The 22,309-nt window shown below is 37.2% G+C and overlaps 1 protein-coding gene across 2 annotated transcripts in view; it reads left to right on the forward strand.

The window, feature by feature from the left end:
• Hnf4g (hepatocyte nuclear factor 4 gamma) overlaps positions 1-18,255 on the forward strand; it is a 136,978-nt gene extending 118,723 nt beyond the window's left edge. For both annotated transcript variants that reach the window (XM_037202338.1, XM_028874013.2), the window contains 7 exons: positions 2,192-2,298; positions 3,810-3,965; positions 6,946-7,033; positions 10,768-10,920; positions 11,048-11,284; positions 12,252-12,374; positions 16,459-18,255. In XM_037202338.1, coding sequence (XP_037058233.1) covers positions 2,192-2,298; positions 3,810-3,965; positions 6,946-7,033; positions 10,768-10,920; positions 11,048-11,284; positions 12,252-12,374; positions 16,459-16,580 — 986 coding nt within the window. In that variant the 3' untranslated portion in view covers positions 16,581-18,255. The remainder of the gene's footprint in view (positions 1-2,191; positions 2,299-3,809; positions 3,966-6,945; positions 7,034-10,767; positions 10,921-11,047; positions 11,285-12,251; positions 12,375-16,458) is intronic.
• Positions 18,256-22,309: the final 4,054 nt, after the last annotated feature.

The following is a 22,309-nucleotide window of genomic DNA, read 5'->3' on the forward strand; positions in this document are numbered from 1 at the left end:
GAACATCAATTACATATCATCTTTTTATGCATTCCTCTATTTAATAATATTCATTGGACACTGCTGTTTCCCAAATGCTGTTCCAGGTACTGAGATTTGAATTGAGGACTTGATAGACAAGACAGTCCTCTATCTTGAGCAGTTTGTATTCTATTCAATAACACTGGCAGTACAGACAGGTAATAAGTGTATGTTGGTTTTATTTCTGTCATGTTAAGTCATCTCATCCTATCTTTTCTCATTATGATATGTTTAGAGACAAGAGTGTTACACATCCCAGCATCTGGCAGATTTAGCAGCTGTAAGGTTTTATGCCTGCAGTTTGTTGTGTGCCTGTGCCTGTCATATGCAAAGAGCTGTTTTCCACAAGAAGATTACAAACTTAAAAAAATAAAGTGAAATCAAATCATGATACTGCAGAAGCATAAAATATATGAAATCCATTTTGGACATAGCTATTTTTTCTCTTAACTCAGTAATTTAAAATCACAAAAATTTTGTTAGCTTTTATTGCTTTGCTAATCTTAAAAAAATATTACTAAAGAAAGTTCACTAAATTGAAGAGGCAATTTCCCTTTTCACAAATGACGTAGGTAAGGTCCCAAAAGCTCCATAGGTAGTTGATGGGAATAATTGCAATATTTATCAAATATCTTTTTGTCTTATTACCTGAATACCAATCTTTACCTTAGAGAATTGTAAACAACACCACGCCTGCATTTCCCTTTGAGTCTTAGGAAATAAAATTACCTTTTAAAATAGTGAAATTACATCTTCTACTGTTCATAAAATGATGGTTTGATTTTACTAAAGAGATTAGAAATTAACTTTTGAGCTTCAAAATTGATGTATCTCACTCTTCAATAAATAATAGAACTTAATATCAACATTAATTAAGTGGAAACAGAAATGTGGATTTTTGTAAAACTTGAAAACAGTGAAAATACTGTAAATGCTTATGATATATTTCAATATTTTTATAAAGTTTGATCATATGGATGAAATTTAGAAAAGCAGAGGAATGTATTAGTTTTTAATTTCTGTATATGTATTTCCACATAAATTGAAATTAATTGAAATAATTAGCTATCAGTAAGTATGATTTTTAATATAAAATGTTAAACATTTGATTTTCCCTAAAGGTGTCTCTGCAGACAAAAGCCCTCTCTTTTTCTGCTAATTTAACAGAGTCAGTAGTTGCCACTCTTAGGTCTCTGTGACATTGATGTAGAAATTGGTGGATTTCTTTGCTGGAGAAAATTTTGGTAGTTTGATATTTACAGCCATATTACCCTGAATGAACCCAATCTCTTCATATTTGTAACAGAACTGATTAAAGCATTAACCTAAACAGTTGGGGGGGTGCTATAGGTCTTGTTTTCTTGTCTTTGGTTAATGGGAGATCATTTTATATCCTTATTTTTGAAATTTAACATTGACATCTGACACTTTTTAAATGAGTATATTTATATGCAAATTTATGGAGTAACAGTTTTTTTTCCAATGCTCAAAAATTTGGTTTTCAATAAGGGTTTTGGACATGTCCATTATTTATTTTTAACCTCTCTGAATCCAGGAAGCAGGCCTACTTATCTCAGAGATATTTTCTATAATGTAAGGGATGACTTTATCTTTCAGAGAAGCAGATATTCAGACCTCCATCTTCTAGGGAGATACCTCAGATGGTGCAATGATTTTTGAAGCTAACATCAGTGGACAATGTTTTATAAAAGTCACAGACTTGATTAAAGCCATCATAACTAAAATAAATTTACTCTCCATTTTTGGTAGTATTTTATGCTTTAAAAGAAAATAGGAATTTCAGAATCTATGACTTACCTCTTCTGATAGTGCCTATCTTATTATCTTTGACTGATCCAACCTGGCAGGCAGTATTCCTCATTAGTTACAGTTTTATTAACTGTGAGAGAATAGAAGACCATCTTAAGAAAAACACAGCATGTCAAAACTGGGTGACCCAATAGTTCCCAACACACAACCCATCACAAATTCCAAGTAACTGTATTTTATGAGCTATGTCCACAAGCTTGGCTATTCCTGCCTTTAAAAGTGATTCAAGAAGAATCTTGAGAAACCATCTGTGAACTTCTGTGCTTTTCCTTGTTTCTAACCATATGTCCTAGCCTACATTAGAGATCTAACTAATAATAACTGGGGTTTTCTTCCTTAGCCGTGCAAAATGAGCGGGACAGAATAAGTACCAGAAGAAGCACATTCGATGGCAGCAATATCCCCTCCATAAACACTCTGGCACAAGCTGAAGTCCGCTCTCGCCAGGTACTCACCACACCTCAGCAGCACTGGCTCTCTTCAGTCGGACCCAGTGTCTGCTGATACAAAGCGCTGTAATCTGAGTTCACTGTTTTGTGCTCATTTGTTGCTAAACTTAGACAAGCTCAAAAGTATAACTTTGAAAGTAGTAGGAGAATCGCTGACTTAATTTTGAATTTTTTTGAACAGGACCTTGTCTTTACATTGTTGGGATGTTTATTTATGAAGCTGAGTAAAAATAAAACACCATGATGCTCTAGTGGCAATATTTTATTGGTTGAATCTGTGAAATCAACTGCCACAATTTTGAGGGACTTTGTCATCAGAGTTTCTTTCCTTAAAATTTATGTCTGAACTCAAGAAGTTGACTCACTACCTCCTGAGGGAGCAGGTGATTCTGAGAATTAAACACAGAATTCACAAAACAGGGAAGAAAGTAGATTTCTTTATTTTCAAATTTTAGAATACCAGGTGTAAAGTTAAAATGATAATCATTCATTTTACACATAAAACCCAATCATTTAGGAGTCTGATATATAATCTTTTGAAGAGAGTATAGTTTAGCATTGCCTTTATTGGAAGTGTTTGGGGTGTTTGTCTATGACAAAGCATATCATGAAATAGCTAAGTAGTTAATCAGGTCCTGTAAGGAGGCAATGAGTCTCCTTTCGTTATTGATAACACAGGAGTAAAATGATGAGGTTACCATTGCATTATCATCACTATTACTTGAAGATTACTTGATGACCCAATAAAGCATTTAGAGCATGACTTAAAGGGGAGCTGGAAGGAAACCTCTGGGTTCACATGACAAACACGCACACGCACACACACACATTCACATGTGAGTCCATGGTTAAAATTAGTTTTCCAAGACTTTAATTAGGTAGTATTTGCTTTCTCAGGAGAAACCATTTTAAAGTCTCATTTATATTTATATCACACAGTCAAAAGTGATATGCAATTCAAAAATTATTATCATTGTGTGTTAAGCTTTCTACCATTGCCGAGTCAAAGGTTTGTTTCTTAACTTTGTTTTTATGGCCTTCTGTTTAATATGGCATCATCAAAATTTCTAGTTTCTTCTCTAAGTATTTTTCACCTTTTATAAATTTTATCCACTAGCTATTTTTCATCAAAATTAACAAATTAAAGATGGACTCACTTAGTGAAAATAAGAGTTTTAACTAAAAATAAAATCACAGAGTTTATTTCTTGTGGTTGCTATCAATTTCTTTATGTAACCAGTTTGAACTATAAAATTTCTCCTAAAGCCTAACCTGCTTAATAGATTTGGTATTTAAAATAAAATCATACACTCAGAGTGTAGATTTATATACATTTTAAATTTAGCTTTAAGCCAATAAGGATTTTGTTTCTCATATCTGATATTAAAGTACTATGATAATAATAATTTTTTGCTTCCATGCTCTTTACTTTATGTAGTCATAGAAAAAGGATTATTGTCTATCCAGTAGTTTCAATGATAAATTAATATAATGTTCTATTAACATTAGATCTCAGTCCCAAGCCCCAGTGCCAGTACTGACATAAACGTTAAGAAAATTGCAAGTATCAGTGACGTTTGTGAATCTATGAAGCAGCAGCTCTTAGTCTTGGTGGAATGGGCCAAGTACATCCCTGCCTTCTGTGAACTGCCTTTGGACGACCAGGTACGACTTCCAAGAAATCATGACTCCCTTCGAAAGTGCTTTTGATCTTTGCCAAGTTCTTGTGCTCTTTGATTTATATTTGTAATTTTGTATATTAGACAATGGATGGACTATTTTGTGAAACAAACACAGGGTTTTTCTCATCTTTTTATTTTCTTATTCTGTCAAGAGACAGAACTGTCTTGTGTCTATTGTCAGGCTCTAGCAAAATTATTAATTGGTTAAGAGTTGATCAGGACAATCTTCTGTAGTCTTGGGGTTTAAATATTTCCATGAGGAAGAAAGATAAACAGCAAATAACTACACTCATGAAGTTTTTTGGCTGTTAGAGGAGTAAATGTTTGATAAGTTGGAGGAAGAAGGTGGTGTGCCTTGGTGTCTTGAGTTTCCTGAAGGTACCAAATGAGGTACTTCAGAAATGCCTGGCAATTCCTTGACAGAAATCAAGTACAATGTGTTGGTGTCTTGATGGATCCTTTATATAATTAACATGTAAGATTTTTCTTTTGTGCTATCAGTTTTATTCTGGCACTTACTGTATTTAAATATAGATGGGCATAATGTCCACAGTTTCCATACCTGAGATCTACAAAGAAAAAGAAACTAAGATATAGGCTTTATATGCATTTTTAAACTTGGCATATTTACATTAAGAAATTTTAATTAATAATTAGAAACTTAGATTTCCTCATTAGTACATAAAGATTTATTTGGATTTGATTCACTTTGAGCTTTTCTTCCTAAAACATGTATACCTTTTTGTAGATAAAAAAGTCTTAAAATTTCTATTTCTTTCACACTGAAAGAATTAATAAAACGAAGAATTTAACCCTCGATGTATACACCCTCTGACCAGTACAGTTACTGACACAGGAAAACCTCACCAAATATAAGAGAAAGCAAGTGTGACTGTGTAAAAATCAAGGAAGATGGAAATAGTCACATACCAGAATGGAACAGACTCATCATAGGAAGTTAGCAATTATATTTCTAAGAAGGTATTTTATTTCGTGACAGGAAAAAGTTTCATGAAAACTGAAATCACTCTTACAGTGTTTTGTAACTCCCTTCCTGGAGTGAGTCACAGTTATTGACATGTCATAAAGATAGCTTGGCTCAGAAGATTATGCCAGAGTGAATAATGCTAAATTGCTAAAACCTGCCAGTCTCACCCCAAGCAATATAAGTAGGGCTGTGTTATTTATCAGCTTTATATTTTTTATAATCGTTCGTCTTTAAAACCTACTGACATATATGAAGACATGGTCCAAATATTGGGAAATTGAAGGTCAGTAACTAGTTAAACAGCTTTTGTTTACTGCTCGTTAATATTAACAACATAACATTAGTAGTTATGGTTAGTGAATGCCTGTTGTGGATAAAGCACTGGGAATGAACTCTCAAATGTGTGATCAAGTATGTTTTTCCATTTAATTCTTTTAGGAGCTCTGTGGGTTAGGTGTTATCTCCATTTTACGGTTCCTGAAACTGGACCCCAAATCAGTTTATTTCATCCATAAATCCATGAGATGACTATTTTTATTAGGAGACTACTGGTTTCAGTTAGAATCTGAGGGGATCCTGCAGTAAAAGTGAAGACTGCTTCATTGTCTCATAAACTTTGTGGTCTATTTTGGAGAGACTGATAATAAAAAATATACAAATTATGAGTAAGTTGACTCTAGGTGGGGATAAGTTCTACGAAATTCAATAAAATGGAACAGGATGAATAGGCGTGGGATGGAAGGACTTTATGGTGGGAATCAGAGAAGACATCCCCCAGACCAGAATGGCAAGGGCCAAGGTCAAAGGAGAAGAATTCTGAGTCCATGAACACTATGCTCAAAGGTTCTCAGGCAGGTGGAGCCCATGAACAGCGAGTGTTGTAAGATAAAGCAGGAGGAGGAGGGAAAGGAGATAATGTTCACTCACCTTGTGTCACCCCTGAGGCCACAACTGAGAAATCTAGATTCAATTTTAAGGACAATATGAAACCACTGAAAAGTCTTTAGCAGAGATGTGACATTGATTCAGCTTCTCGTATACACATATGAGCACTCTCATATGAGCACTCTCATATGTGTATTCGAGAAGCTAAATCAAAGATGCATGAGAAGATGTAATGAAGAAGTAAAAATAACCATGGAGTGTGCAGGAATGGTCCAGGACACAAGTGACAGCCTGGGCCAGGGTGGAATCCACTGAGAAGAGAAACAGCAGATGGATTCAGTTTACTCGTTAATAAGCATCCCTGAATAGTTGGAGAACACTCCAAATAGGCTCCTGTTTGGACACAAACAATCATGTTTGGAGAATGGTACCATTTCCAACTGTGCGGAAGACATAGGAGAAGTAGTCATTTGGGATGTCTTATGCTTGCCTTGTTTCCTCCGGTTTTTAGTGATGAGGCCCAGCATGTAACGGAGTGTAAGAATGAAGCTCTGTTGAATGGACACTGCTGTGAATCAGATGCCCAATCTAGAAACAGGCAGGACCCAGCCACCTTTCCTTCTTCTTTGCAAGCCTATGGTTGGCTTTTCTTTATTTAATTTGTTATTTGCATGAAGTTATGTTTATATATATGTCACCATTTAATTTTTAGGAAGACATTTGGTAATTCATTTTATATGAAAACAAATGATATTCAAACCTCCTAGCAGGTGCATGTAAGGTTAAACAGGGAATCAAGGAGCAGGCCACCAAGCTGGGGTATGAACTCAAACCTGCTCCATTCTGCTTGCCTCAGAAACAGAAGATCTGCTTTTCTCTGCTACCCCAAAATCAAACATTTCTGATGTGCTAAGATAGAAACTTAGAAATCCTAATCATTTTAAGTATGTATGAATTTTATGTCAGAACAAAACAAGGCAGAAAAGGAGTCAGGCTTACGGAAGACTGAAAGTTAATCAGACTCACCTTGTACTGTCTTTTAATCATTATATTTTATAATTAATTGTTAAACTTGGAAACTTTCATTAAGGTGGCCCTGTTGAGAGCTCACGCGGGAGAACACTTACTGCTTGGAGCTACAAAGAGATCCATGATGTATAAAGATATTTTGCTTTTGGGTAAGATATTTTTAAACGAGAAATTGTGCATATTTTATATTTACAATATGTAAGATCTACCCTGCATGCATAAAGCACACAGACATTGGGGAATGGTCCTCTGGTTTTCAAGGTGTACGCTGTTCATCTTGTCCTTACTCAGCTCTATTGTGGTGTATATAGTGCGTGCGTGCGTGCGTGCGTGCGTGCGTGCGTGCGTGCGTGCATGAGTGCGTATGTGCATGTTTTTGGTGCCTGGTGTGGTCAGAGACCAGATTTCTGGGGTTGTTCTCTTCTTCAACTATGTATGTCCCAGAAATGGAATCAGGTTCTCCTGCATGGATGTAACCATCTTTACTCATTGAGTCTTGCTGGCCCTCCTTTTCTTTGTTTTGATTGAACATAAGTTCAGAGTGCTGGGAGATGGTGGGGAGACACTGAAACTTAAAAATGTAATAGGGATTTTGCTCCATAAGCCTAATGCTAACTTCTGTTTAAGACTTTCCAAGACAAAGAATACCATTAAATATCCAATTATTAAATGCTCTGTCAGAGACTCCTTAGTGGGCTACTTTATACTCCTTCAATGAACATATTTATTTCCTATGATCTGGTCGTTCATAATATACTATACAATAATTTTATTAAAAATGGTGGGCAATGTCTGAACAATTCTGGTAAGTAGAATTGTAAGAAGCCGCAAAAGAATAGAGTGTTGAAGATAAAAATACATGAGACCTGTTGTTTTCACTAAAAATTGTCTCAGCCCTGTTCTGGTAACTAAGAACATTAAGTTTTGAGGGATATTTTGGTCCCAAATGTAAACAAATGGAACTCAATGTAAGAGTAGCTAATATCTATTAAAGGTTAATATTTATTAAATACTCTGCTTTAAGTGCATTGTGCTAACATACACTCTCCCATTTAATCACTGAAACAAAACCCTACTATTCTGCTCATTCTACAGTGAAGAAATAGATGAAGGGGATGTCTTGATCATGATGGAAAGTCAGGCAGCCAAGACCTGGAATTCCAAACCATAATGGGACCACAGAATGTGCCCTGGACCTCAGCTAAATGCTTTGGTTGCATTTCTACCAAGCACTGCAACTACTGTCCTTTCTGTAAATCTTTTTACAACATATGCTGGAAAACAAGTGTTCCATACCTCATTCTTTCTTGCTTTTTCTGTAATAACTAGGTCAGATGTTTTCATATGACAGAGTAACATACACACACACACACACACACACACACACACACAGAAAACTATATGCAATGATGGATATGTTCATTTGTGTGACTGTGGTAATCATTTCTCTTTCCATGTATATGTATATACAAGTATCACACTTGCATACTTTAAATAGGTACAATATTTTAATCCCTCACACATCAAGAAAGCTGATATGGGAGCTGGGAGAAAGGTTATCACTTTAGTGATTGGATACTTTTGACATACAGAGGAAAATACCCTAAATAATCTACTTATAAGGGGGAAAGGTTAAGCCAAGTGGTGGTGGCACACATCTTTAATCCCAGCACTCAGAAGGCTGACAGATCTCTGAGTTCAAGACCAGCCTTGTCTACAGTGAGAGTTCCAGGATGGTATGACTACACAGAGAAATGCTGTCTTGAAAAAACAACCAACCAACCAACCAAAGGTGAAAGTCTGTGTGGCTCCCAGTTCCAGAGGTTTCAATTTATAGGTGCTTGACCCTATGGCTTGAGGCCTGTGAAAGCACAGAACACCATGGTAGAAGTGTTTTACAGAGGACACCGTTCATATCAAGAAGAGAGAGAAGGCTGGTGTCCACATATTCCCTTCAAAGGGACATCTTCAGGGCTCGAGAGATGCCTCAGTGGTTACGCATATTGGCTGCTGTTCCAGGGGACCAGAGTTTGATTCCCAGCACCCATAACATGGCTCACAACCATCTGTTATTCCAGTTCAATGGGCTCGGGCTCTGACGGCCCTTTCTAGCTTCTGTAGGTACCCAGCATGTATGTGCTGCTCAGAGAGACATGAGAGACATGCTCACCAAACACTCGTGCAGGTAAAATAAATTTAAAATGAGAAAAAGAGCACACCTTCAGTGAAATATCCCCCTCCCTCTGGGCCCCAGTTTTGAAGGATTCATCATTCCTCAGAGGCGCTGTGGGTTACAGTTCAAAAATTCAATACATAGGCCTTTAGGGGATATTCAAGATCAAACAATAATGATCACTTTACCAGTAGCAGGATAATTAAAAATACATGTTTTCCCATATAACACCAAGAAATATCAATCTTGGTTTATTTTAGAAACTATGATATATATTTGCCATAGTCTAACCAGAGAGTGTCTAAGGTAGAAAGACCTAGAAGGATTAACTGCTCTCTCACATTTCTGAACTCCCTTGAATTCAATTCAATAAATTGGTCAAGCCACCTACCTCTGTTTAAAGAAACTGCGTGTCTTAGTTAGGATTTCTATGTTGTGATAAAACACTACCAAAAGCGATTTGGGGAGGAAAGGGTGTACTTTGCCTTCACCCCCACATCACTATGCATTGTTGAAGAGTGTCAGTCAGGGCAGGCACTCAAGTAGGGAAGGGCCTAGACACAGCAGCTGATGATGCAGAGGTCATGGCAGGCAGGGTGGTGGGGTGGGGGCTGCCTCCTGGCTTGCTCATCCTGCATTGTTATAGACCCCAGGACCACAAGCTCAGGAATGGCATCAAGCACAGTGGACTGGGCCCTCCTTTATCAATCACTAGTTAAGAAAATACCTAATATACTTACCCACAGCCAGATCTTATGGAGGTATTCTTCTTAGATGACTCTAGCCTCTGTCAAGTTGACATTAAAAAAAAAGCCAGGTGGCACAACAAGGAAGAACAGCCTTGGGAGATGGCTGAGTGGGTCAAGTTCTTGTCACACAATTGTGAAGAATAGAGTTCAACTCCCCAAGACCCATGTACTGTCAGGTGCCACAGTTAGCATCTATATTGTGAGATGGCAGGCAAATGAAGGAGACTCCTTGGGTGCTCATGGGCCTGCTACTCTGGCATACAGTGTGGAACTACAGAGATTTCCTGTATTAAACGAGGTAGAAAGTGCCCTCTGACTTGTATGCATATGCTGGGTCTATCCTAGGCCTGGATGCCTGACTGACGCCTCCCTCCACCCAACACACACACACACACACACACACACACACACACACACACACACACACACAAATAAAAAAGAGAGAACCTTGAAAGATGGAGTATACTGTCTGTGAGGCAACACATGACAATGCACATGCTAATTTTTCTCCTATACTTAAGCTTGTTTAAACTGCAACTGATCCGGTCTTACTCCAAGAGCACCAAAGCATGCTGCCTTTAATCCACTGTTAGCAAGAAAGATTCTTTAGGATTTGTGTTCAGCTCGTTAATGAGTGAGGCACTAATAGAGGTCTGACACAGAGGAAGGCTAATCATTATCGGTCGATTCTCCCCTGTCAATTATTAGCTGGTTATGAGTCTGTACTTTTGTGTTATCACCAGTGACTGGGGCTGTTAAAACGCACATGGGCGCATTATCGTTATCGATTCTCTGAGTGTTCGTTCTGATGTTCTTGCCTCACTAACTCAGTGCTACAGAAAGGTGCAACACCCAACACAGTCCCTGCCACAATAAACCATTTTGAACATCGATACATAAAAAGGCAAACAGTGTCCAACAGTCCCGCAGAGACGGTGATTAATTCTTCTTTTTCTCTCAGGAAACAACTACGTTATTCACCGGAACAGCTGTGAAGTTGAAGTCAGCCGTGTGGCCAATCGTGTCCTCGATGAGCTGGTTAGACCATTTCAAGAGATCCAGATAGATGACAATGAGTACGCATGTTTGAAGGCCATTGTGTTCTTCGACCCAGGTTTGTTTTCAAAACTGAGAAAGTAGTGGCATGCGACTTAAACTGTTCTTTTTCGTCTACGCGCCTTTCACTCTCACACTCCACGCTGATGACCTCCTGAGTGTGCCTGTGTCCGTTCCCTCTCCAGATGCAAAGGGACTGAGTGACCCCGTGAAAATTAAGAACATGCGATTCCAGGTGCAGATCAGCCTGGAAGACTACATCAACGACAGGCAGTATGACTCCCGAGGCCGCTTCGGCGAGCTGCTCCTGCTGCTGCCAACCTTGCAGAGCATCACCTGGCAGATGATCGAGCAAATCCAGTTTGTCAAACTGTTTGGCATGGTCAAGATCGACAACCTCCTTCAGGAAATGTTGCTGGGGGGTGAGTGCCCTGGCATCTTTTTCTGAGTGCTTAGCTTTCCTGTCCATGCGTTAGAACAAGGTGACCCCTGCGTTTCCTGTGGCCTAGATTTGTGTCATTACTTTGAGGTTCCGATTCCTCCCTGCTTTTGTTCTTCTAACAAGGCATACAAAAATCTAATTTGTTACATTTAGAAAGTCTGCAGGGCCCGAGAAAGACAAAAGGTGGTCCGGAACAGATTCAAATGCCCATTCTCACCAGCCCTTGGCAATGCTTGTGGGTATGGCCCCTTTGACTTCAATTCTCAGACCCTTCCATTTGTGGTAAATAGAACATATTCCCTGCTTTTAGGGCACTGAGAAATATAGAATTTTTTGTCTTTAGTTTCTTTAAAACTCTAAAAACAAAGAAATAGCTGCTTAGCCCATGTATGAATCAAATGGCTTAAAAATGAACATTTTGCTCCTGAAGGAATTAATTGACATAAACTAATAGAAGAAGAAAATGCAGCTGCAGGTTGCAATAAATGTCAGGAATAAGTTAAGGAATCGTTATTTTATGTTCTGATACAGATTAAATTTCCTTGTAAAGTCACTATATTTATTTTTGGTTTTCTGGTACTTAATGTGCTCCTAATGATATCTTTCTGAAATAAAAGTTGTTCGTGCCATTAGGGTGAATCCAAATACTATAAACTTGAGGTAAGTGATTCTTGGAATTGCCTTAACAACAGGCAGTAAACCTAATGATTCCAGGAAACAGCACACAAGGCCCATTATTAATACTCAACATTATGATATAGCATTCATTTCTCCAATGCACCATGAAAGCTGACATTGTCTTTAACATGGGGGTAACTCTCTCCATTTGTTTTGAATTTTCTAAAAGTACTTTGCAAATAGCACTATTTAAACTGTCATTGGAAACATGCATCAAGGTAAAGCCACAGTAAATGTCACTAATGCAAACACTTTTGTGTCTTTCGTAGGCGCTGCCAATGATGGCAGCCATCTCCATCACCCAATGCACCCACATTTGTCTCAGGATCCACTAACTGGGCAAACTATACTTCTAGGTCCCATGTCCACACTGGTTCATACAGACCAGATCTGTAAGTATCTGGGGAAAGTTCCTGTTATAGCATCTCTTAACTTTAGTTATTTGGGGAAATTGTAACTTAGGATAGGAAACTGTTAGTTCCCAGGAACTGTAGATCTTAGACAGGCTTCCCTCTGTTGTACTTAGCTGTGAGACTGAAACACTCACTTCATTACTTACTCTCTCTACATATGATTTGAATCCCAAACTGGAGATGTAAATACTTAAAACTTTCTATTCTATATGTCTGGGCAGCGTAAAACATACAGGTAGTCATTGTCTTTATGTAGGGTCATACAAATAGCCATAAAAATTGAAACCAAACCAATAAATTGTAATAAACAATAGAACAATTATGTTTGCTCATAACCATTAAAATTGGCAAAATATTAAAAACTTTACTGCATATTGAAAATGTATAGGGAAAGTGAAAAGAACAAACTTGTGATACTGATTTGGGTAGCTCTAAGTGATCAGAAACAGTGAGAAGTACTACATTTTAATTTTGTTGTTAAAATATTCCTGAGCAGTTGGAGCAATTTTGTTGTTAAAAATGTAACAGAGCAACGTGAGCAGTTCCTGCTGTCTTCCTGCACTTGAAGGTGTCGCTGTGCTAGGGGTGGTGGGACCTAGGAGAGAATGGAGCCTGTCAATGAGGTGAACTCAAGTATTCAATAGCCAACTTACTCAGAGTCTGGCCCAATTTATACTTTAAGAAAGGTCAAATAAGTACAGTTCTCATGAGTTCAAGCTCTGTACAATCACAAGGACAAGTCACATGTGGAAAAACAAAACATGTTTTTCCATAGAGTCATATAAAGGATAGTCGAAACATTTAATTGAAAAACAACAGCAAGCAATGATGAGTAATCTGAAGTAAACTCTCTCCTGTCCTCGCCACCTGGGAGGAACAGAAAAAAAAAATTCCAAGAACAATTTCATTTGAAAGAAGCCAAGGTCACAGGACTCTTGTCTTGTTTACCTGGAGTGTTCTCACAAGCACTGAGGAATCTCCTCATATGACTTCGTTCCTTGACCATGTCCTTACAGAAAAGGCATGATTTTTGTTTGTTTGTTTGTTTTTGCCTCTGTGATGGTCAGTTTTACTCATTCAGGAGCTTGAATCAGCTTCCCATGTTATATCTTCTCAATTTTTAATGTTCTAAAGTAGCTGTGAAAATTTATTAGGACTTTTTTTCTTTGCTGATTTCACTTTCATTGTTCTTTTTTTTTTTTTTTTTTTTTTTTTAAATCAGCAATACTTCCCTCACTTACACAGTCCGGCATTTCTTCCTCGGTTCCTAGATGCATGTTTATAGCCTTGAACAGCAATACTATCTGCAGAGCTATTTCTGCTATGGGCCTGTGTAGACTTGAATTTCAGTTTCCAGCACTATTGTGGATTGTCTCTTCACTGCTTTCCATCACTGTTGGCCAATTCTCCTTTCAATTGTCCAGTTTTTACATGGCTACCTGAGTTCATCATTGTGGGGCAAGAAAGAAGGAAACTCAATGCTATGTCATCTGCTTGAACTAAAGAAAAGATATCAGCGGTCCATCACAGACAGAGAGATACACTGAGCTCAGGGACTCGTCATAAAGGCTTCTGGTAGTTAGGTAGTGGTTTCTAGATGAAAGGTTGAGAGGAAGTTTTGTTTATGCAGGTACATTATGTGGGTAATTGTAAGTTACCATGGTAACTGGATTTTAAACCATGTTGTTGAGCATAATGCATTTTAACTAAGCCATGGTAAATAGAATTCTGGTATATAATAATTGTGCAAAATGAGGCTACTTATGAAAATTCTTTACAATTCTAACAACTGTTAAGTATTATAGGTTGTCGGTGACAATGTTAACTACACATTAGTGTAGATTTAATGCAGGTTTTACTTTTCTAAGCTGCTCTAGGGATAAAAATTCAGTTTGACATGGCATCTAGAATTGATTGGTTAATCATATGTTAGTCAGTTTTCATCACTGCGGCGGTACCTGAGAGGGGCTACTCAGCAGATAAGATTTGTTTTGGTGCTCGCTAAACCCCACTCCCCAGGGTAGATGACAGCGCCACAGACAGGGCCTAGTGCAGCCGAGCTTCTCATTGGACAGCAGCCAGGAAGCAGAGAACAAGGGACAGGACAGGATCAGGAACAAAATGCTTTCTAGAGACAATCCGCAGAGATCTACTTCCGAAGCTGAGGTTCCCACCACTCCCAACACACCATTAGCTGGAGAGTAAGCCTTCAATATGTGATCTGAGGGAAATATCAAAACATAAAATAATTGCTTATGAATTTGTACCTATGAATCCAAAATTTACCTTTCATCTGTTTACTTTTAATACCAAACCAACTAACACACTTCACTGACTTTAATTATTGTGACATAATTTTATGCATATTTGCATTGCCTACAGAATATATAATAGTCTTTAATAACTATTTATAATGTTGGTGAACCCAGACATTCCATGAAATTGCACAATTTGGAAGTTCCACTAGACTGACATTGATGGATATTTTATTGTCAGATATTTTATTGACATCATTGATGGTGTCAGAGAAAAAGTGTCAGAAAAAAATCTATGCATTCAAGAAATAATACCATGCATTTAAATCACATTTGTTATTAGCAAATATTATTTGAACAAAATGATGGATTTATGACATTTAAACACATCTGTGTTAACAATTTACAAATATTCACCCATCCACTGCTCTCTCATCCCCTTGTAATCTTATCTTTCATTTCTTAAATGCCAAAGGACAGAGAGAAGGAGAGCCCAGCACTTTGCCCAAAAGGATGTAGAATTCCATCCGTGGGAAACTGATAATTTATAAGCTCAGAAATCTATTAAACATATTAGCAAATCCTAGGCATCAGTTGGTTAGAGTTTAGAAACTTGACTGGCTGTAGATGCCTTTAAAATGCTAGTGTTCAGCATTTAAGAATTGCATGTCACTATTTCCTTTCTTTTTTCCTCTTCAGAACTGCATTTGTGAGACTTGCTGTGAGGGAAAAGTTGACTTTGCTTGTGCTTGCTTGGAACTGTTTGCAGTATATGCAAAGAGAAGTGTTAAACACCAACTGAAAAATTCAGTGTTTTCTTGGTCTTTAGGGAAGACCCCTAAAATTTAAAACTATTCAAATTGTCAAGGAATAATTTGAATACCAAATTCTATATTTCTATTCAACCAAGTGATATTAAGAATGCCATATTTTGAAGTAATCGCTAATCCACACTTAGCAATAATATAAAGTATTAATGGATACCAGTAAAAAGGAGATTGTTCTTGTTTTCATAAGCATTCTTTAAAAACTGAAAAATCTATAAAGTTCTTAATGTGAGCAAACATTTAATGCTAGTTCCATTAAATATTTTTTTCTAAAATTAAAGAAATCTTTTTATTTTATAATTTGGTAAAATTTTACGATAGGAAGGAATACTTTCCTACACAATTAAGAATTCAAACTACATTTCAAAAAAAATTTTCAGTTCCATTTTTTTCTATTCAATTATGTAGTCTTGCACTTAGCATTGAAGCGGATGGACCAGGCCAGCTCAATCGTATTAGGACTGTGAAGCAACAAACTAGTGTGCTGTAAAGGCTATGGACTGAGGCTTAGATTTCAAAACTCACATAAAGTAACTGAATTTCAGTTTTTAGATCATTTAATATGTATGAACTAGTGGAATGCAAGCCACACATATTTTAATTTTATGCATTATCTTAACTGCACTTGTTATGAAGATGGCATTTTCTAATATTTGGGAGAAATCAACATACTATTAATTCTCTTCACTAACTTCTTTCTTCTGGGTGTGATGGTGAATGTATGAAAGGCAGGAAACATCTTGAAGTGAGAGAAGATTGCTTAACATGATCATCTATCATTGTTTTAGCTGTATTTAGGAAGGGAGAGTAAGTGTTTCGCCATTAGCATGTCAGTGGCCTGAAAATTCCTTATAAACATTAATGCTTTACATGTGACCTGTTACTCAAAATATAATAATGCATATTGGCATTATGTAGGACTTTGTGTGGTGAGGCAGAATGACCGCTACTCTCACGTACAATTCTCTACTTTCTTTTCAGCAACTCCAGAAACCCCACTGCCTTCCCCACCCCAGGGCTCAGGACAAGAACAGTACAAAATCACTGCAAACCAAGCTTCGGTCATTTCACACCAATCCCTCTCTAAACCAAAGCAGTTGTGAGAATGTGCTTGCTGCTGACTGGTACTGTGTAAATGTGAAACACATTGGTCTGCAAATCTCTCAGGATGATACTTTTGCCAACGTTTAGGCAAGGCTTCTTCATGGTGCTCTTGTAAGCTGGTCTCCTATTTTCTTGTTTGTAAACACATTATGTTTATTGATGATGTAAAGTAAAGTCTTTACATGCAACCTATGTATATTTGAATTTGAAGTTGTTTTATAGCGTATTGTTTCAAACTATCCATGCACTGTGCCCAAACCACTGGGGTCTTATGTATGACTTTCATTTTTTTTTTCATAATATTAATTTAAATCTGTAAATAATTGCTTTGCTGTGATGTGATGCAGAATTAAGTATTCTTTTTGGTTAAAAGTAGATCAGAAATACTAGGTAATATAAAAATTAACCAAATTAAAAAAAATAAATTGTAAACTTGAAGATTAGAGAAGGTGAGCAGTAGCTGTAGACTAGAGCATTTCTCTAAAAGATAATATGTCAGGGCCTTATGTTTTCTGCAGGAAATGTTTCCATGCTAACTTCAGAGAACTAACACCATTTTAGAGATGACTGGATAGTCTCTGCAATGTGACTGTATTTGAAGAGGTTTGCTAAGGGAGACAAGTTGCTTCTTTCAGTTAGGATTCAAGCCAAAGTAAAACAAAGACATACTAAACAATGGCACAACCAAAAGGGCATTCATTTGTCACTCCTGGGAAATGTGAAAAGTCACCCATTCATTAGAACTTAGCACATCCCCACACCAGCTCTCTGTGAAGCCAGGAGAGGCTTTTTATAGGGACCTTGGTCAGTTCAAGTTATGCAACTCTGGGAGAAAGGATACTGGGGAACAAGTCATTGAACACATTTGTGCAAACCAACTCTGGTTGGCTTTAATGAGATTAGGTAACAATAGAACACATGAAAGTCTACGGTGTGGTTTTGAAAATTTACAGGGCTGACAATGGAGTATTATTTGGCATGGTACTCATAAATGAAAGTGACAAGTACAGAACTTCTTACAGTATTTTCTGTGAGGATAAGAGGCCAGTTTTGTACCTTATTCAATCCTCACATCTCCCCCTAAAACACAAAGAAGATAAAAACATTGGTTTTGATGACTCAGGAAAATTTGCAACCTAGGAATGTACTGAACATCTAAATCTAGACTGAGAAGTAACCCCAACTATTTGAGATTACCCACAGCTGGGGTTTCTTTTAAAAGCATTAATCATAGGACACCTCATAAAGCAGCAATGCCTCTCTCTCTCTCTGTGCTCTCTCTCTCTCTCTCTCTCTCTCTCCCCCTGCCTCTGTTGTACTTTCCCTTGACTATATTTACAGATGAAGTGAAAAATGCTTGAATATATATGTAAATATTATTATATAAGTATATAAAATTGAATATATATCAAAAGAAAAAAGCACCTGAAGCTGTAAAATTTTGGGTTAAAGTTTTTCATGGCCCTTCACAGTTTCTCAGATTATGAGTCATAATTTCCACCTACTTACAAGTGTAAAGATCATTTTAATATTAACTAACTTGGCTCCAAACGGGAAGTAATGTGGCAGCTATCAGTGGGGATCACCGAATCAACTGTATTTATTCAGATGCTATTATCTTTATGAAACTAAAATGTAACCTTGATGGAGTGGGGAGGGAGGGTGGGAGAGAGAGAGAGAAAGAGGGAGAGAGAGAGAGAGAGAGACAGACAGATAGACAGACGGAAAGGAGTATTCCTTAATTTTTAATATTTTTAAAATTTACTCTTGTTTCATGAAATAAGCAAATTACTAAATTTCATGAATGCAAATATCAACTGTAGGGTTTGTCTACTTGTTTAATGTTATTCTCCTAAAAGAAAAAAAAATAGTCTATCCACATCACTATAACAAAATACCGTCTACTGGGAAGAATAAACAGAAATTTATTTCTCATAGCTTTCCATGTTGCAAAGCCTAAGAGCAAAGAACTGCCAGGTTCCCTCTCCGATCTGTAGATGGGGATTTCTGAGACAGCTCTCAGGGGACCACTTTGGTAATAACACCATTCTCATCCATGTAGGCTTCACCCTCATGACCTCTTTACCTGCCGGCATCTCCACCTTCACATATCATCATAATTTTGACTGTATTGAAACATAAATGAGGAAGCATATGGACATTCAGACCATAGCAAATAATTTAAAAATATAAAATATAAAATTTATTTTTGATGAATAATGTATTCATAAAGATTTACTAAAAATATATGTTTTAGAAACTATTGCTAATAATTTTTTAATAACTATGGTCAGGGAACATGTAATATAGTATTTTTATATACCAAGCTGTCAGAAATAGTGGACAAAGAAGAATTGATGTTTTCAGTGTATTATCATGATATTGTTAAGAAAAGTCATTGCTTTTATATAATACACTTTTTCAGGTGATAGACAAAAATAATTTATTGTGAAATAACAATTCATTTTATAAATGCAAAATTATTTTTATAAATTTCATTGTTGAAAATCAGAAATGAATAGTTTTTTAAATGTTGAATTACAGTGAGATTAAAATATTTCTAAACTGTGATGCCTGTTTTACTGAGCTTTCTAAATAAAAACTGAGAAAAATATAGCTAAAATGGAATGATTCATTAGTATTTAAAACCATTTTTATAATTTTGCAAATATTGTCATTGTGTTATATTGATATGGAGTGGTCTTTATGTAATACTCATAGAGGCAGAAAAGATTAAATTTTTAACATATCTCCAAGTAATCAAAGATTTGGACTCTGAGGGAAAAGATAATTTTTATGCATATCTCTATTCCTATAGCTGTGTTTGTTTTCTTATTTAGTACCAGTAATTGACATATATGATTTAAGATGGCCTAAACATCCTGTATGCATACCTTAGTACATAAATTGCTAGCCTAGTTAGTGTATTAGCTACTTTTTGGTTTCTGTGATAAATCACAAAAACCAAGGCAATTTATAGAAGAAATAGTTTATTTGGGCTTATGGTTTCAGAGGGGTAAGAGTCTATCACCATGATGGCAGGGGAAGCAGCAGGCATAGTGATGAGCATGATCCCTGCCACAGCAAGCTTGTTTCCTGAACTGCAGCCATGAAGCGGAATAAGCAAAAGCTGAAGAATAAACTCCCAAAGCCTGCCCGGAGACATACTTCCTACAGCAAGGCTACCCTTCCAAAATCTACCCAAACAGCACCACCAACTGGGGATCAATTATTTGAAAGCCCTAGTCAATGGTGACAGGGGGAGGGAGAGAGGATGGGCCTCTAATTCAAACCATTACATCTAGGTATTTATAATTAACGATTTGGGGTGTGAAATTTATAAATTATGATGACCAATGTGATGGTTCATATTGATTATAAATTTAGCATCACCTAGAATCACCAAAGAGGCAAGCCTCTGGATATACCTGAGAGAGATTACATGGCTGAGATCAGCCTCTGGACATACATGAGAGAGATTACATGGATTAGGTTAGCTTCTGGGCACACTTGAGAGAGATTACATAGATTAGTTTAGCCTCTGGGCACACCTGATAGAGATTACATGGGTTAGGTTAGCCTCTGGACACACCTGAGAGAGATTATATGGATTTGGTTAGGATCTGGACACACCTGAGAGAAATTATCTAGACTAGGTTAATTGAGGTGAAAAGACCAATCCTAAAGGTAGGCAGTGCAATTCCTTGGGTTTGTTTCAAAATGCACAAAGAAGAGAAAGCTTGCTGAGTACAGACATTCATTGTTCTCTCTTTATGACTGGATACAGTGTAAGCAGCTGCCTCAAGTTCTGATGCTTGTGATGTCCCTACCAAGATGAACTGTAACCACAAACTGTGAGCTAGAATCAATTCTTCCTTCTTAAAGTTGTTCCTGAAAAGTACTTTAGCAACGCAATGAGGATGTTACTAACATAGAAACTGGTACCAAGCTGTAGTGCCATACTGAGGATAAGCCTGCCTATATGGTTCTTAAGCCTTTTGAACAGCTTTGTAAAGGGAATACAGAAGAGGTTGGAATGCCAGCTGTGCTCACTAGTTTTATGTCAGCTTGACACAAGTTAGAGTCACTGGAGAGGAGGGAGGCTCAGTTGAGTAAATGCCTCCGTAAGACTGGGTTGTAGACAAGCCTGTAGGGAATTTTCTTAACTGGTGATTGATGTGGGAGGGCCTAGTTCATTGTAGATGGTGCCATCCCTGGGCTGATGGTCCTGGTTTTATAAGAATGCAAGCTGAGCAAGCCAGTAAGCAGCACTCTTCCATGGCCTCTGCACCAGCTCCTGTCTCCAGGGTCACACCCTGTTTGAGATCCTGCTCTGACTTCCTTTGATAACAGACATTGATGTAGAAGTATAAGCCAAATAAACCCTTTCCTCTTCAACTTGCTTTTGGTCATGGTGTTTCATCACAGCAATAGTAACCCTAACTAGGATATCAGGCTAACTAAGTATTTGAATAGATTGTGAGCAGAGCTTAATAGATCATTCTGGTGGGATGTTAGAAGGAAAGAATGTTGAGGGAAATGTTGGCTGTGGAGGTCTGGATCCTGAGCTTCAAGAAGTGCTTCTTAGTTTGTGTCAATTATACACAAGCAAGAGTCACCTACAAATATGGAATGTCAGTTGAAGAATTTCTCCTATCTGACTGGCCTCTGAGCATGTCTGTGGGGTATTTTCTTGATGGATGATTAACGTGGGAGGGTCCAGCTCTCTGTGGACAGTTCCACTCCAGGTCAGTTGATATTAGGTTGTAAAAATAGCAAGTCAATAAAGAGATTTTCTCCATGGCTCCTGCTTTTTGCTTCAACTTGAGGTCCTGCCCTCACTTCTATCAAAGATGGACCATGACATAGCCGTCCAGGCCAAATAAACCTTTTCCTTCCCAAGTTGCTTTTGGTTAGTGTATAATCCCAGCAACAGGACAGCATCTAGGTCAAGAGAGGAACAGGAACCCTGTAAGAAACTGGGTTAAGGTCCATTCTTGTGATATTTTGACACAGATTCATTGATACCCAAACCACATAAGACCCAAGAATGAATGAGAATTATAGGCCATTTTCCATTATAAACATAAATGTTAAAATTCTCAATAAAATACTTGCAATCCAAATTGAAGATCACATCAAAAAGATCATCCACCATTATCAAGTAGGCTTCATTGTAGAGATTCAACAAACATAAATCGAGAAACAAAAAACATCAAATAAACAAATTAAGACCAAAAGCAACAATAACATCCTATTTGATGTAGAAAAGTCATTTGACAAAATCCAACACCCTCTCATGATAAAAAGTCCTGGAGAGGATGGGAAAAAAGGGTCATATTTTGACATGGTAAAGCCAATTTGCAGCAAGCCCACAGCCAATAATAACCTACATGGAAATAAATGCAATGCATTTCCACTAAATCAGGAAGAAGAGAAGGATGTCCACTCTCTCCATACCTATTCAGTATAGTACTTGAGTTCTTATATAGAGCAATAATACAACTGAAGATGATGAAGATGAAACAAATTGGATAGAAAAAAATTCAAAGTATCTTTATTTGCAGATGATATGATATACACAAATGCTTCTTAAAATTCCACTGGGAAACTTACAGCTGATAAACACTTTCAGCAAGGTAGTAGGATAAAAAAATTAACTTACACAGAGACCACACTGGCCTCCAGAAGTCCAGTTATGTCACTGTCCACTAACCTCTCCCTACTC

The sequence above is a fragment of the Peromyscus leucopus genome, chromosome 2, assembly GCF_004664715.2.
Source record: "Peromyscus leucopus breed LL Stock chromosome 2, UCI_PerLeu_2.1, whole genome shotgun sequence".
In the NCBI taxonomy this organism is placed as follows: Eukaryota; Metazoa; Chordata; class Mammalia; order Rodentia; family Cricetidae; genus Peromyscus; species Peromyscus leucopus.